Source organism: Scyliorhinus torazame, chromosome 19, assembly GCF_047496885.1.
Source record: "Scyliorhinus torazame isolate Kashiwa2021f chromosome 19, sScyTor2.1, whole genome shotgun sequence".
NCBI lineage: Eukaryota > Metazoa > Chordata > Chondrichthyes > Carcharhiniformes > Scyliorhinidae > Scyliorhinus > Scyliorhinus torazame.
The window spans coordinates 114,927,271-114,942,639 of NC_092725.1; the positions used below are offsets into that span (position 1 = coordinate 114,927,271).

Genomic DNA, 15,369 nt, shown 5'->3' on the forward strand with positions numbered 1-15,369 from the left:
AAAGGCATCTTTTGACTTTTTGGTTTAGATAAAACAAGTCAAATTAATTATGCCAGGTATCAAAGGTGAGCACTTACACTTTTCACTTTTCAGTTAACGCATTGCAGAGCCATCGGGTGTCTACAAGACTGAATATCCATTCATAATTTTGCCATCAAATATCAAAGTTGACTACTACCTTTTCCCAAATTAAAGCAATGATGGCTTGAATAAGTGAAGCTCACCAACATTCAAGAAGCTTGATATTATTCAGCACAAAGCAGCCCACTAGATTGACAGCCAATCTACCACCTTAAACATTCACTCCCTCCATCACCAGTGCATAGTGGCAGCAGTGGGCACTGCCGCACCTTATGAAGGCTCCTTTGATAGCACCTTACAAACCTGCGACCTCTACCACCTAGAAGGACAAGAGAAGTAGATGCATGGGGATAACATGTGCTGCAAGTTCTTGTCTAAGTCACACCTCATTCTACTTGAAACTATATCACCATTCCTTCACTGTCACCGGTCAAAATTCTGGAACCCTCACCCTAACAGCACTGTGGGAGTACCTGCACCACATGAACTGCAATGATTCAAGAAGGTGTCTCACCACCACCTTCTCAAGGGCAATTAGGGATGGGCAAATAATGGCAGTCTTGTCCACATCCCATGAATGGATAAAAAAAGTTTTAGTTTTGAAGCCTTTTAGATGTCCATAGGTTTGTGAAAAGTGCTGTATAAATGCAACGTCTTCCTTCATCCTATTGCTGATGGTTTGAAAAGAGATTACCACAATGAACAGCTGGCCAGGACATTTTTCTGTTTGTAAAGTTCTTGCATTCAACGCCACTTCAATGGCACATCTGTAAACACTGAGGTTTGCCAATAAAGCTGTTCATCGTGCACTAGATATTCATTTTAACGTGTTAGTCATTATTTTGTGCTAATTTTGAGCACCTTGTTACAGAATCAAGCTCACCCATATTTATTGTGTACAAGTTAAATAAAGTGTCAAGCTCCTTCCACTCTGTCCCCACAAGGTTCATGGTCTCAATCTCTGAAACCTTTGAATGCATTGCTTTGCTCTCCTCACTGGGAAACTGCTCCCTGATGGCATTCCTGGCACCAGCCATTTTTCCAAAGGCAGCGAGTAACGATATAGGCTCATGAATCACCTAATTAAAGACAATTAAAGGACGAAGACAGGGAATTTCCAGATTCCCACATGCGTCTGGGCCAATTCAGCTGTGTTGAGATGGGCACCCAGCAGCAAGTTGGGAGGAGGCAGGGGAACGCAGCACTCCAAGCAAGCTAAGTGGTCAGGCCAGCATGCCTGGGTGCAGGTTCAACCACAGGCCACAATATGGAAGGATTGTGTCTCCCCCACTGCACGTACCTCTCCCATTGCAGTTGGTACGTTGGAAAGAGAGTGCCTCCATGTTGAAGCATGATCTCTCTCTTCCTCACCATCCATTGCAGCCTGCTCCTTCTCTCAAAATGCAAAGTCTCTGATTTGCTCCTCTGGCTTCCATAGCCCCTCTCCCACGTCCCTTAATTGGACAGGTGACCTGTCTCTGTGCCAATTGAGGAGGTGCGCCCAAGAAAATCTCAGGTCAGTGACTGCCGCCCCTCTGGCTGGCTTCAAGACTCAGAAATAGTCCCGACTCCTGTTTTCCATTCCTGGAGGGAGAATCCAGCCCCGATTTCATGTGGGACTTATATATCACTTTTTTATTTAACTTAGAAAGTACTGAGTGACTGCATGATGCATTGTGTTAGCACAGTATTGTTTCATAGAGTCAAATAAAGCTTTACAGCATAAAAGGAGGCCCCATGGACCATCGTACCTCCACCGGCCATCAAGCACCTGTTTATTTTAATCCCGTTTCCAGCACTTGGTCTGCCACATTTTATGCTATGACATTGCAACTGCTCATCTAAACGCTTCCTAAATGTTTCAGGCAGTGAGTTCCAGATTCGCACCACCCTCTAGGGGAAAAGGTTTTTCTTAAAATCTCCTCTAAAACACCTGACCCTTTCCTTAAATCCATGTTCCTCTGGTTATGGACCCCTTTACTAAGGGGAAAGGTTTCTTCCTATCTATGTCTCGCATAACTTTGTACACCTCAATCAGGTCCCCCCCCCTCAACCTTCGCTACTCCAAGGAAAACAACCTTAGCCTAACCAGTCACTATTCATAGTTGAAATTCACCAGCCCTGGCACCATCCTGGTGAATCTCCTTTGCACCCTCTCTAGTGCAATCACATAATTCCTATAATGTGGTGACTAGAACTGCACACAGTACTTTAGCTGTGGCCTAATGGGTGTTTTATACAGCTCCATCATAACCTCCCTGCTCTTATATTCTATGCCTCGGCTAATAAAGGCAAGTAATGAAAAATGAAAATCGCTTATTGTCACAAGTAGGCTTCAATTAAGTTACTGTGAAAAGCCCCTAGTCGCCACATTCCGGTGCCTGTTCGGGGAGGCTGGTACGGGAATTGAACCGTGCTGCTGGCCTGCCTTGGTCTGCTTTAAAAGACAGATATTTATCCCTGTGTTAAACCAGCCCAGTATCCTAAGTGACTCCTTAATCTACCTGATCTGCTGCCTTCAGGGATCTTTGGACTTGCACCCCAAGGTCCCTCTGGTCCTCGGTACTTCCTAGCGTCCTACTGTTCATTATGTATTCCCTTGCTTTGTTAGCCCTCCCAAAATGCATAAACTCACCATTTTCAGGGTTAAATTCCATTGGCCACTGTTCTACTCATCTGACCAGCCCATCTACATCATCCTGCAATCTCACGTCTCCTCCTCTCTATTTACCCCAACACCAATTTCCATGTCATCTGCGAACTTACTGATCATACATACCGCGTTCACAACTAGATCATCAATTTTTACTACAAACAACAATGGTCTGAGCACCGATCCCTGTGGCACACTACTGGATACAGGATTCCTGTCACAAAAACAACCTTCAACCATCACCCTCTGCCTCCTGCCACTAAGCCAATTTTCGATCCAATTTGCCAAGCTGCCCTGGATTCCATGGGCTCTTATCTTCTTGCGCAACCTACCATATGGGAAATTGTCAACAGTCTCACTGAAGTCTATGTAGACTACATCAACTACACTGCCTCATCTACACGCCTTGTCATCTCTTAAAATTCAGTCAAATTTGTTGGACATGATCTCCCCCCGACAGTTATGCTGACTATCCTTGATTAATCCTTGCCTCTCCGAGTGGAGATTGGTTCTGCCTCTCAGAATGTTTTTCCAATAATTTCCCTACCACTGATGTTAAACTCACTGGCCTGTAATTAATTGTTTTTTTCGCTGCTTCCCTTCTTGAATAATGGTACACATTAGCTCGCCGCAATGTTTGACACCTGACTTTGAATCCAATCTAGACTGAAATTCTTTCTTGTACAGCCTTTAGGGAACACTTTTACATTTATCTCTCTATATTTCAGTCAGTGAGAGGTGAATATGTGAATCTATAAATCTGCTGTAAAGACTGTTAAAGTGGAGGGGTCAGTATAGGGAAATTTATGTCCCAAAATAGTACAAACATTTTAAGCATTAAATTAGATAAAGTTGGTCGGGAGGGTGTCTTGTAGCACACTGGGTAATGTCCCTGCCTCTGAGACAGAAGCTCCGGGTTCAAGTTCGACTCTAGGACTGACTGGCCAAGGAAGATGTGTTCATAATGTGACATAGGAACTTAGGAAATAGGAGCAGAAGTAGGCAATTCAGCCTTTCGAGCCTGCTTCACCATTCAGTCAGATCATGGCTGATCTCTTCCTGGTCTCAAATCCACTGCCCTGCCTGTTCCTCATACCCCGTTAACCCATGACAAACAGATCGAGGATCAACTTGTAAATCTTTCCAACATAAATCAATGGCAGACGGTAAAAGTGGGAGAGATTGCTGTTCAGCTGCTTGAAGGAAAGAAACTGGAGCCTCTACCAACACTATTCATTACTCCAGGTCGTGTTTTTATAATGATGTAAAGGCACCAATCACATAGGGATTGTGCAAACTCGGTATATGTTCATTTATTAATTTGAGGGACATGTGAACAGATATACAGATATCCTTGAAGACTGTAGTGCGCAGTGTTTCTTCTCATTTACTGTCTGTTTCTTTTCATTCTGTGTGATCTGCTGAAAAAAAACTAAAACTGGATTGCATGCCATACTTCCTTCTAATGCTATCATGCTGCAATCTCTTTTAGGCATATTACAACATAACATACATGTTAGTGCGTATGGTGACCCAGCAGCTTGGAGTCCGTGCTGGTTGGCTCAATGACTTGTGTGGATCAGATTGGTACCAATGGCACAGGGTTCAATCCCCATTCCTGCTGTGGTGGATTGGGGACCTCCTTGGCCTGTCCATTTTGGAGGCCATGACGCTGTGGGTCAGACCTGCCTTTGGGCAGAGAGCTCAATAAGTAGTTGTTGGTAGGTAAAGGAGTCTGGGGATTTCAACCCCATTACGCAGTAATTGAAGTCAAGTGGCATCAAAGCAGTTTCACTAAGGCGGAAATAGAACGACTGGCGAAGGAGAACAATAGTTAGCATTGGCATAATAGATAGGATCCTGCAGTGAAGCTTGGGTTATCACAGGAAAAAAGTTTTCAATTGTACTCTATTATTTATAGCTTCATATGTTGCCTGTCCAGCCTCTCGTCAGGACTAAACAAAATTGGGGCGTTTGATGGTATTTATGTTTACATCCCAAATATGTTTTGCTGTCAGTGTTATTGTGAATTTTCACAATATTATTTTTATAATGTTAAAGCCATTATGCTCAGACACGAAGATGGCCTTTTGGACACAGTATTGGTGGATTGCTGTAGCCTAGATTGGGTCTGAACATTTCGGGGAAACGGGTAAAGAAACGTTTTAACAAACACCTTTCCAGCAGGTTTGTAACTGTGTGGTGCTGATTGATTGATCGGACATCAGATGGAACCCAATTAAAGTTCTTTATTTTTCCAACTTTCTTACTGAGAAAGATTGACTGCTTTGTTGAACAGAAATAAAAACTGAAATAATGTGTTTTTGTTATCAGCTGTATGTGTCCTTGGCAACAAACTTTACTACAATGGGCAGAAGGTGACAGAATGGAAAGCATCAGGAGAGTGTTATCTCTTGGTGTGTAAGGTAAGAATTGTTCAAATGTCATACAAAGCTACTTCATTCTAAATGTAAGCTTTGGGGTATAAATGCAAGTGTTTTGTTATTTGCAAGTTATTAGCTATATTTAGTTTGTTTTCAGTATGTGGGTAAAATGGCTGCTTTTATTGTTGATTCCTATTGCCCTGAGAGGTTGGTGTGAGCCACTGCAGTCATTCTAGTGACAGTGTTAAGCAAACATTTCCAGGATGTTGACAGAGAAGGATCAGTTGTAAATGTCCAGGTCAGATTCAGAAGACACGAGGGGCGTGAATCCCGCCCCCGCTGGTTGCCGAATTCTCCGACACTGGATATTCGGCGGGGGCAGGAATCGCGCCGCGCCGGTTGGCAGCCCCCCCCCCTCCGGCGATTCTCCGGCCTGGATGGGCCAAAGTCCCGCTGCTAGGATGCCTGTCCCGCCGATGCGGATTAAACCACCTCTCTTACCGGCGGGACAAGGCGGCGCGGGCGGGCTCCGGGGTCCTGGGGGGGGGGGGGGGGGCGCGGGGCGATCTGGCCCCGGGGGGTGCCCCCACGGTGGCCTGGCCCGCGATCGGGTCTCCACCATGGCGGAGGCGGAAGAGACCCCCTCCACTGCACATGCGCGGGGATGCCGTGAGCGGCCGCTGACGCTCCCGCGCATGGGCCGCACGGCAAAGTCAGTTTCGCGCCAACTGGCGGGGCACCAAAGGCCTTCCCCGCCAGCTGGCGGGGCGGAAATCAGTCCGGCGCGGGCCTAGCCCCTCAAGGTTAGGGCTCGGCCACTCAAGATGTGGAGGATTCTGCACCTTTGGGGCGGCGCGATGCCGGACTGATTCGCGCCGTTTTTGGCGCCGGCCGGCGAACATCGCGCCAATTGCAGAGAATTCCGCCCCGGTCCTTAACGGCGCGCTGCGATCTGCTGCTCTTGCCCTCCTCATTTGTAGAGGTCACCGGACTCCATTCAGAACTGAAATTCTTGGGCCGGAATTTTCCGGTTGTTGTGATTCAATTTTCCCACCAGCAGCGCAGCCCTGCCAGCAGGTTTCGCCGCAGCGTGGGGTGGCTACAATGGGAAATCCCATCAACATCCGGCGGGAAGAATGAATCCCGCCACCAGCGAATGGCACATGGCCAAGGAATACAGGGCCGGCGGACTGGAGAATCCTGTCCATGATTTATTTTCTCACTGGTTGTCAATTTTACCAAGCCAAAAGTGGACAAGGCTAGGGGAGTGGAGCAAGTTGTTTTACCAATCACAAACTGCAGCCAAAAAAACATATCCAGCATGAGGAATGTGGTCATTAATTTCAACGCTTTTAGTCTTAGTTAGGCAAACACAAAATCTGTTGTGCCCAGGGTTCACTTGCTGACAGATGGGTAACTTGTACAAGTGGTACATAATGGATTGGATTCATAACTCTGGGTACTATTTCTCTCTATTTTTTTGAATATGAAGCAAGGTGTCTGCTCTTTCACAGTGCTTGCTGAAGTTCCGCTTGCCCTTCATCCAAGTGCAAAGTTGAGTCACAAATCGCACTGGAATTTAAACAAAAGTGTATTAATTTTAAATCTTTCCCATTCTCCCAGTGCCCAGAAAATTTCAAAGGACTAGATTAGAAATTGGATTATCCTTGATTCTAATAAGCCCAGCTGCCCCACAAGAGAAGTTCCTTTTTTTCAGATAATTTGGCTGCTCAAACAGAAAAAATGCCAGGTAGAAAATGCTATTTGCTGGCATTACAATTTCCACTCCTGAGTCTGTAGCCCCTCCTTAAATGGTTCACTTATGGAGTAATGAAGTAATGATGCAAATTCTAGAATTATGCTGCAGGATCTAGCTGCCTGAAGGGTTGCCCAAAAGAAAAGCTGGCTGTTTCAGAAGAACTGAGGGTGGCATGGTGGCACAGCGGTTAGCACAGCTGCCAGGGACCCGGTTCAATTCCTGCCTTAGTTGACTGTGGAGTTTGCACTTTCTCCCGTGTCTGCATGAGTTTCCCTCGGGTGCCTCGCTTTCCTCCCCCACAGTCCAAAAATGTGCAGGTTAAGTGGATTGGCCATGCTAAATTGCCCCTTAGTATCCAACGGTTAGATGGGGTTCCGGGGATAGAGTGGGAACGTGCTCTTTCAGAGGGTCGGCACAGACACGATGGGCTGAATGGCTTCCTTCTGCACTGTAGGGATTCTACGATTCTCTACACACTGGCTGTGAAAGTAATGTTCTATTTTCTAAATTGGAATGGGAATGTCTAACATCATATGGGGGTGGGGAGAGGGGTGAAGAACACAAAAGGTATTCTTGTAATTCAAGTCAAGAAAAGTCTTACCTCACTTTTCAGCCAAACTGACACTAATTGGCAGTATGCTGAGAGAAACCACAATGTTGGCACAGGGAGTCACATGGTCTAATGTTGTTAAAATGACATAGAAACATTTTCCGGTCTTGAGTGCTGATTTTTATTTTATTCTGGCTTAACTTCCAAAAATAAAGATAACAGGTGCGCAACTGATACTCTGCAACTTCCGAATGTGAATGAGAATTAAGGGAAGAGATGTTCCAAATGCTTGAGGAGTAAGAGTTAAATTTGTTTAGTAAATTAAAAGCTCAAGCTCAATATCTGTTAAAATGTATATTTGTGAACAGTAGCAAACAGGGCAAAAATTAAATGGTCACCTTTCGTAATAAAAATAATGAACGATTCTGTTCAAAGTGAGTCTGCTTTAAAGAGTAATGATTATTTTAAACAATTAAAGCTCTAATGTGACAAAGTGGTGATTCTTAAATGAGTTTACTTAACGTCTTCTGCCTCACTTGACAGGACAAATCGATGCAGCGTGTTCTATATCCAAGCTGCCCTTCGCTGCCTTGCACACGATCAAACCAAATCTCCTTAACAAACAGCTGCTGTAAGGTTTGCAGAGGTAATCGACACAAAGCTTAAGAGTCTTCATTGAAGTTATGTTCTGAATCAGGATCACTGTAGCACGTTCCATTTTAGGAATTGGATCAAACATTCCCAGTTAAATGTTTCACTTACAATCTAGTGAATCTGAACAATTGCTCTGAATAAAATTAGCATTTATTTTCTTTGAAATGACACAGTGTAATTATTATCTGTTCTGTTACTGTGTGGTACAATGTTTCTGAGGGCTAATGTTCTCTGTTCCTTGTGCATGAAAAAAATAATAGAAAGACACCTGTCCATTTGCAAATTCCTCATGCTCCTGTAACATGCTATGACGTGGAGCAGAAGGTCATGGGTCATGTCCATAGCTCTCCACTTGGAGTGTTCCCTTTCTGACCCGGGTCAGCTAGAGATCTGTGTAGGTTGGAGGCCGAGGAAGGAATTACCAAAGACCTCTGCTGATCTGACCTCTCGCTGATAACTCGTGGGCTAAAGAGTACCACTGAAAAAGATCCGCGAGGAGATTACACACATTTTCCAGCCAAGGAATGAAAGATTTTGGCAAGAGTGCGAACATTAATATAGGAAGAAAGACAGCCTCTCGTCCAAGAAAAAAAAAATCTCACAGGGGACTGGGCCCAACTCTTTATTATGCATAAAACAACAAATAATGGGCCAGATGTTTCACAATCGCAATGAATTCAATGGGGAGCCTCACAGCGAGAAAGAAACTGCTTTTGGCTAATGGTGGACTGGTGCAAATCATCCAGCAATATTCAAAGGATCGGAACTCGTGTCATCTCTCTTTTACTCAACAAATCACTGGATATGTTGTTATGAATTTATAATGGCGAGTGATGTTAATGCATCATTCTAATGCTGTGAATGCCCGTGAAATGTCTGGCCCATTATTTCTGCATAATAGAAATGTTTAGTAGTGGATGTTGATAATATCAATGAGGGGAGCTGCAAGGAGAAGTATTTCTGCAGCAAATTGCCACTCCGCCCACCGGTCTCCAAAAATGCTATCTTTTCGGCAAAGTCCAGCCTCTCCTCATTTATTGCAAGACAGTGACAGGTGGCGCACCAATTGCTGTTCTACTTCAAGCTCAATTTGTCATTGTCAACCATTGACAGGGGTTGTCTGTTTCACTCAAAAGAGCTTCCAAGGAAAATTAAGGAACTTACAATAAATAAATAGTCTGATGAACAGGCTAATACAATATTGGAGCCAACTTGAAATCATGAAAATTATAGCAGTCTTTATCTCTGGATGTGACTCAATGCATGTTTATTTGCTTTTAGAGATTTTCAAGTTTACCTCTGAGCTATGAGGAGAGACTAGATAGGCTTGGATTGTTATCTTTAGAGCAGAGAAGGCTGAGGGGGGGATATGATTGAAGTGTATAAGATTATGAGGGGTCTGGACAGGGTAAATAGGAAGCAGCTGTTCCCCTTGGTTGAGGGGTTAATCACAAGGGGGCATAGTTTTAGGGTGAAGATTCCAAGGGGATTTGAGTAAATAAAAATCACTCAGACAGTGGTGAGAATCTGGAATGAACTGCCTGGGAAGGAAGTGGAAGCTGGAAACCTCACAACCTTTGAAAAGCACTTGGATGAACACGTTAAACACCATCACATTCAAGGATATCGGACAAGTGCTGGCAAATTGGATTTGCGCGAGATTAGGGGTAGTTATTGTCGGTGCAGACTCGATGGGCTGAAGGGCCTTCTCTGCGCTGTACGACTCTATGACTCCCGGATGCATGAATTTAGATCAATAGGAATGATTAGATTGAGGAGACATGGGCAATGGGTCCTTTCCTGGTGTACCCACTAAATAGAATCAGAAATACAAATGTCAGATTGAATGAGGAAGAGCCCAGATCTAATTGTCTCTGTTCTGTACCAAAGTATTGCATGCCATTCCTATTAGACGACAAGGAAGGCTTCCTCAATAAAATCATTCCAATCATTCTTTCTCATCACAGACAATGACTTTTGCGCCGAGGGCCCCAAATGCATCGAGAATTCTGAATGTATGAACTTGAAAGTTGGTGCAATCTGCAAGTGCAAAACTGGCTTTATGCCTCTCCGTGACGATGAAGCCTACTGTGAAGGTTAGTGTGCGCCCAGTTAGCAGCAGCGCCTCTATTTCATGTGCCCATCTTTCTCTTTTCTAATGATGGAAAAGGAACGTAGAGACAGGAGTTGGCCATTCAGCTCCTGTGGCTTGTCTGCCTTCTGTCAAATCTTGGCTGATTTTGCATCACAACTCCAGTTAGCTCCATTTATTCCATATCCCTCGATACCCATATCTAACAAAATTCTATGCATCTTAATTGTGAAAACTCCAATTGCCCCAATTCTGAAGACTTTTAGTGAAGAGAGTTGCAAATTTCTCTTATCTCGAAAATGCATTTCTGCTACAGTACGAGCATTCATAGTGAGATTTATGTACAAGTGTAACATTTATGCACACATTTATTTTTAAGCTGTCACTTAATGGTGAAAGTTTTCATGCTACACATATTAGGATATATTTTAAACCTACTGCCACAAGATAAAACGGGTGTTATTTTTTATTTGTTCATGGGATGTGGGTGTCACTGGCAAGGCCGGCATTTGTTTCCCATCCCTAATTGGCCTTGAACTGAATGGCTTGCTCGGCCATATCAGAGAGCAGTTAAAAGTCAGCCGCATTGCTGTGAATCTGGAGTCACATGTTGGCCAGATGGACATTAGTGAACCAGATGTGTTTTTACAAAAATTGACAATGGTCAGCATTAGGCTTTTAATTCCAGATTTTTATTTCATTCAAATTTCGACAAATGCCATGGTGGGATTCGAACCCAGATCCCCAGCGCATTACCTGACGATTCTGGATTACTAGTCCAGTGACAATACCACTATGCCATTGTGGAAAAGGCCTAACTTATATTTCCATGCAAATCAATACAAATTAAAAATCAGCAAATTTCAATGAAAAGTGGATATTCCACAATCATAGAATCCCTACAGTGCACAATGGGGCCATTCGGCCCATCAGGTCTGCACTGACCCTCTGAAAGAGCACCTTGCCAGGCCCACTCCCCTTCCCTATCCCGTAACCTCACCTAACCTAACTTTTAGACACTAAGGGACAATGTAGCCAATCCACATAACCTGCATTTCTTTGGACTGTGGGAGAAAACCGGAGCACCCGGAGGAAACCCACATGGACACGGGAGAATGTGCAGGCTCCACACAGGGTCACCCAGGGTCGGAATCGAACCCAATAACCATGGTGCCACCGTGCCGCCCTCCATGACCATGAAACAATGCTAACTTTATATCTGAGTGGGAAGTTGAACATCCACCAATGCCCCTGATAGTTTTTGTGGTAGTGAGATACTGCAATAATAATCTGTTAGGACTCTGATTTCACAATAAAACATATCCTATTGTCTCAGATAAGAGTAGAACAATAATTGGAGGAGACATCTTGGAAATTCATGTGATCGGATCTACGTTTCTATAAGTGAGTCAATCGTAAAACTCGAAATGGACAAGTTGCAAGTGAGTTACTGTCAATCTCATGTTGATAGTAAATCAATTAAAACATCAACCACCACATTTTCTACTTGCAATATTTGCAACATTGATTTTTTAAAATATTGACTATCTGGGACTGACAGATCGGTAATAAATAATTTAGTGATGTTCTGCTTTACTGTGGAGATGTGAATTTCATTCCTACAGTTCAGAGAGTGCGTATATGTTTTAAGTGAAGGAAAATTTGCTTTGCCTTTTAGTGTACTGTATTCGGGAGCAGTAGATCAAGGCTCACATTCACCCAACTCAGTTTGCACTGAGTGCTGAATTTGGTGATTTTTGAGTGCGATAGTGAGAGTTTGGTGACTGAGGGAGTTAGGTGAGGAGGGAGTAAGGTGCTCCTTTCATTTTGTTTCCGACATTTCCGCAAAGAGTGCGAAGAGAGCCAGGAGTTTACAGGAAGTGTAGCTGACTGGGAGCAGAGTCGGAGGGCGGAGATCTAGTTAGTCCACACAGCAGCTATATTCTGTAAGGTAAGAGGGGATGGAGGCTAGGCCAGTTACATGCTCCTCCTGTAGGATGTGGGTGGTGAGGGATACCACCGGTGTCCCCACTGACTATACCTGCGGGAAGTGCACCCAACTTCAGCTCCTCAAAGACCGTGTTAGGGAACTGGAGCTGAAGCTGGATGAACTTCGGATCATCCGGGAGGCAGAGGGGGTGATTGAGAAGAGTTACAGGGAGGTAACCACACCCAAGGTACAGGACAAGAATAGCTGGGTTACAGTCAGGGGGAAAAAAACAAACAGGCAGACAGTGCAGGGATCCCTCGTGGCCGTTCCCCTTCAAAACAAGTATACCGTTTTGGATGCTGTTGGGGGGGATGACCTACCGGGGGAAGGCCCTAGCGACCAGGTCTCTGGCACTGAGTCTGGCTCTGGGGCTCAGAAGGGAAGGGGGGAGAATAGAAAAGCAATAGTTGTAGGAGATTCAATGGTTAGGGGAATAGATAGGAGATTCTGTGGTCGCGAGCGAGACTCCCGGAAGGTATGTTGCCTCCCGGGTGCCAGGGCCAGGGATGTCTCGGATCGTGTCTTCAGGATCCTTAAGGGGGAGGGGGAGCAGCCAGAAGTCGTGGTGCACATTGGTACCAACGACATAGGTAGGAAAAGGGGTGTGGAGGTAATAAACAAGTTTAGGGAGTTAGGCTGGAAGTTGAAAGCCAGGACAGACAGAGTTGTCATCTCTGGTTTGTTGCCGGTGCCACGTGATAGCGAGGCTAGGAATAGAGAGAGAGTGCAGTTAAACACGTGGCTGCAGGAATGGTGTAGGAGGGAGGGCTTCAGCTATTTGGATAATTGGAGCGCATTCTGGGGAAGGTGGGACCTGTACAAGCAGGACGGGTTGCACCTGAACCAGAGGGGCACCAATATCCTGGGAGGGAGGTTTGCTAGTACTCTTCGGGAGGGTTTAAACTAATTTGGCAGGGGAATGGGAATCGGATTTTTGGTCCAGCAACTAAGGTAGCCGATATTCAGGACGCCAAAGCTTGTAATGAGGCAGTGGGGAAGGGAACACTGACAAAGGAGAGTATTTGCAGGCACGGAGATGGGTTGAAGTGTGTATACTTCAACGCAAGAAGCATCAGGAATAAGGTGGGTGAACTTAAGGCATGGATCGGTACTTGGGACTACGATGTGGTGGCCATAACGGAAACTTGGATAGAAGAGGGGCAGAAATGGTTGTTGGAGGTCCCTGGTTATAGATGTTTCAATAAGATTAGGGAGGGTGGTAAAAGAGGTGGGGGGGTGGCATTATTAATTAGAGATAGTATAACAGCTGCAGAAAGGCAGTTCGAGGAGTATCACCCTATTGAGGTAGTATGGGTTGAAGTCAGAAATAGGAAAGGAGCAGTCACCTTGAGTTTTCTATAGGCCCCCCAATAGTAGCAGAGATGTGGAGGAACAGATTGGGAAACAGATTTTGGAAAGGTGCAGAAGTCATAGGGTAGTAGTCATGGGCGACTTTAACTTCCCAAATATTGAGTGGAAACTCTTTAGATCAAATAGTTTGGATGGGGTGGTGTTTGTGCAGTGTGTCCAGGAAGCTTTTCTAACACAGTATGTAGATTGTCCAACCAGAGGAGGGGCAATATTGGATTTAGTACTGGGTAATGAACCAGGGCAAGTGATAGATTTGTTAATGGGGGAGCATTTTGGAGATAGTGACCACAATTCTGTGACTTTCACTTTAGTAATGGAGAGGGATAGGTACGTGCAACAGGGCAAGGTTTACAATTGGGGGAAGGGTAAATACGATGTTGTCAGACAAGAATTGAAGTGCATAAGTTGGGAACATAGGCTGGCAGGGAAGGACACAAGTGAAATGTGGAACTTGTTCAAGGAACAGGTGCTACGTGTCCTTGATATGTATGTCCCTGTCAGGCAGGGAAGAGATGGTCGAGTGAGGGAACCATGGTTGACAAGAGAGCTTGAATGTCTTGTTAAGAGGAAAAAGGTGACTTATGTAAGGCTGAGGAAACAAGGTTCAGACAGGGCATTGGAGGGATACAAGATAGCCAGGAGGGAACTGAAGAAAGGGATTAGGAGAGCTAAGAGAGGGCATGAACAATCTTTGGCGGGTAGGATCAAGGAAAACCCCAAGGCCTTTTACACATATGTGAGAAATATGAGAATGACTAGAGCGAGGGTAGGTCCGATCAAGGACGGTAGCGGGAGATTGTGTATTGAGTCTGAAGAGATAGGAGAGGTCTTGAATGAGTACTTTTCTTCTGTATTTACAAATGAGAGGGGCGATATTGTTGGAGAGGACAGTGTGAAACAGATTGGTAAGCTCGAGGAAATACTTGTTAGGAAGGAAGATGTGTTGGGCATTTTGAAAAACTTGAGGATAGACAAGTCCCCCGGGCCTGACGGGATATATCCAAGGATTCTATGGGAAGCAAGAGATGAAATTGCAGAGCCGTTGGCAATTATCTTTTCGTCCTCACTGTCAACAGGGGTGGTACCAGGGGATTGGAGAGTGGCGAATGTCGTGCCCCTGTTCAAAAAAGGAACTAGGGATAACCCTGGGAATTACAGGCCAGTTAGTCTTACTTCGGTGGTAGGCAAAGTAATGGAAAGGGTACTGAAGGATAGGATTTCTGAGCATCTGGAAAGACACTGCTTGATTAGGGATAGTCAGCACGGATTTGTGAGGGGTAGGTCTTGCCTTACAAATCTTATTGAATTCTTTGAGGAGGTGACCAAGCATGTGGATGAAGGTAAAGCAGTGGATGTAGTGTACATGGATTTTAGTAAGGCATTTGATAAAGTTCCCCATGGTAGGCTTCTGCACAAAGTAAGGAGGCATGGGATAGTGGGAAATTTGGCCAGTTGGATAACGAACTGGCTAACCGATAGAAGTCAGAGAGTGGTGGTGGATGGCAAATATTCAGCCTGGATCCCAGTTACCAGTGGTGTACCGCAGGGATCAGTTCTGGGTCCTCTGCTGTTTGTGATTTTCATTAATGACTTGGATGAGGGAGTTGAAGGGTGGGTCAGTAAATTTGCAGACGATACGAAGATTGGTGGAGTTGTGGATAGTAAGGAGGGCTGTTGTCGGCTGCAAAGAGACATAGATAGGATGCAGAGCTGGGCTGAGAAGTGGCAGATGGAGTTTAACCCTGAAAAGTGTGAGGTTGTCCATTTTGGAAGGACAAATATGAATGCGGAATACAGGGTTAACGGTAGAGTTCTTGGCATTGTGGAGGAGCAGA

General features: G+C 44.9%; 1 protein-coding gene across 1 annotated transcript in view; it reads left to right on the forward strand.

Annotated features, from left to right (window-relative positions):
• The window catches only part of LOC140396438 (protein kinase C-binding protein NELL2-like), a 369,190-nt gene that overhangs the window by 127,107 nt on the left and 226,714 nt on the right, over positions 1-15,369 (forward strand). The window contains exons 10-12 of the mRNA XM_072485066.1: positions 5,069-5,160; positions 7,971-8,073; positions 10,049-10,177. Of these exons, the coding sequence (XP_072341167.1) occupies positions 5,069-5,160; positions 7,971-8,073; positions 10,049-10,177 (324 nt within the window). The remainder of the gene's footprint in view (positions 1-5,068; positions 5,161-7,970; positions 8,074-10,048; positions 10,178-15,369) is intronic.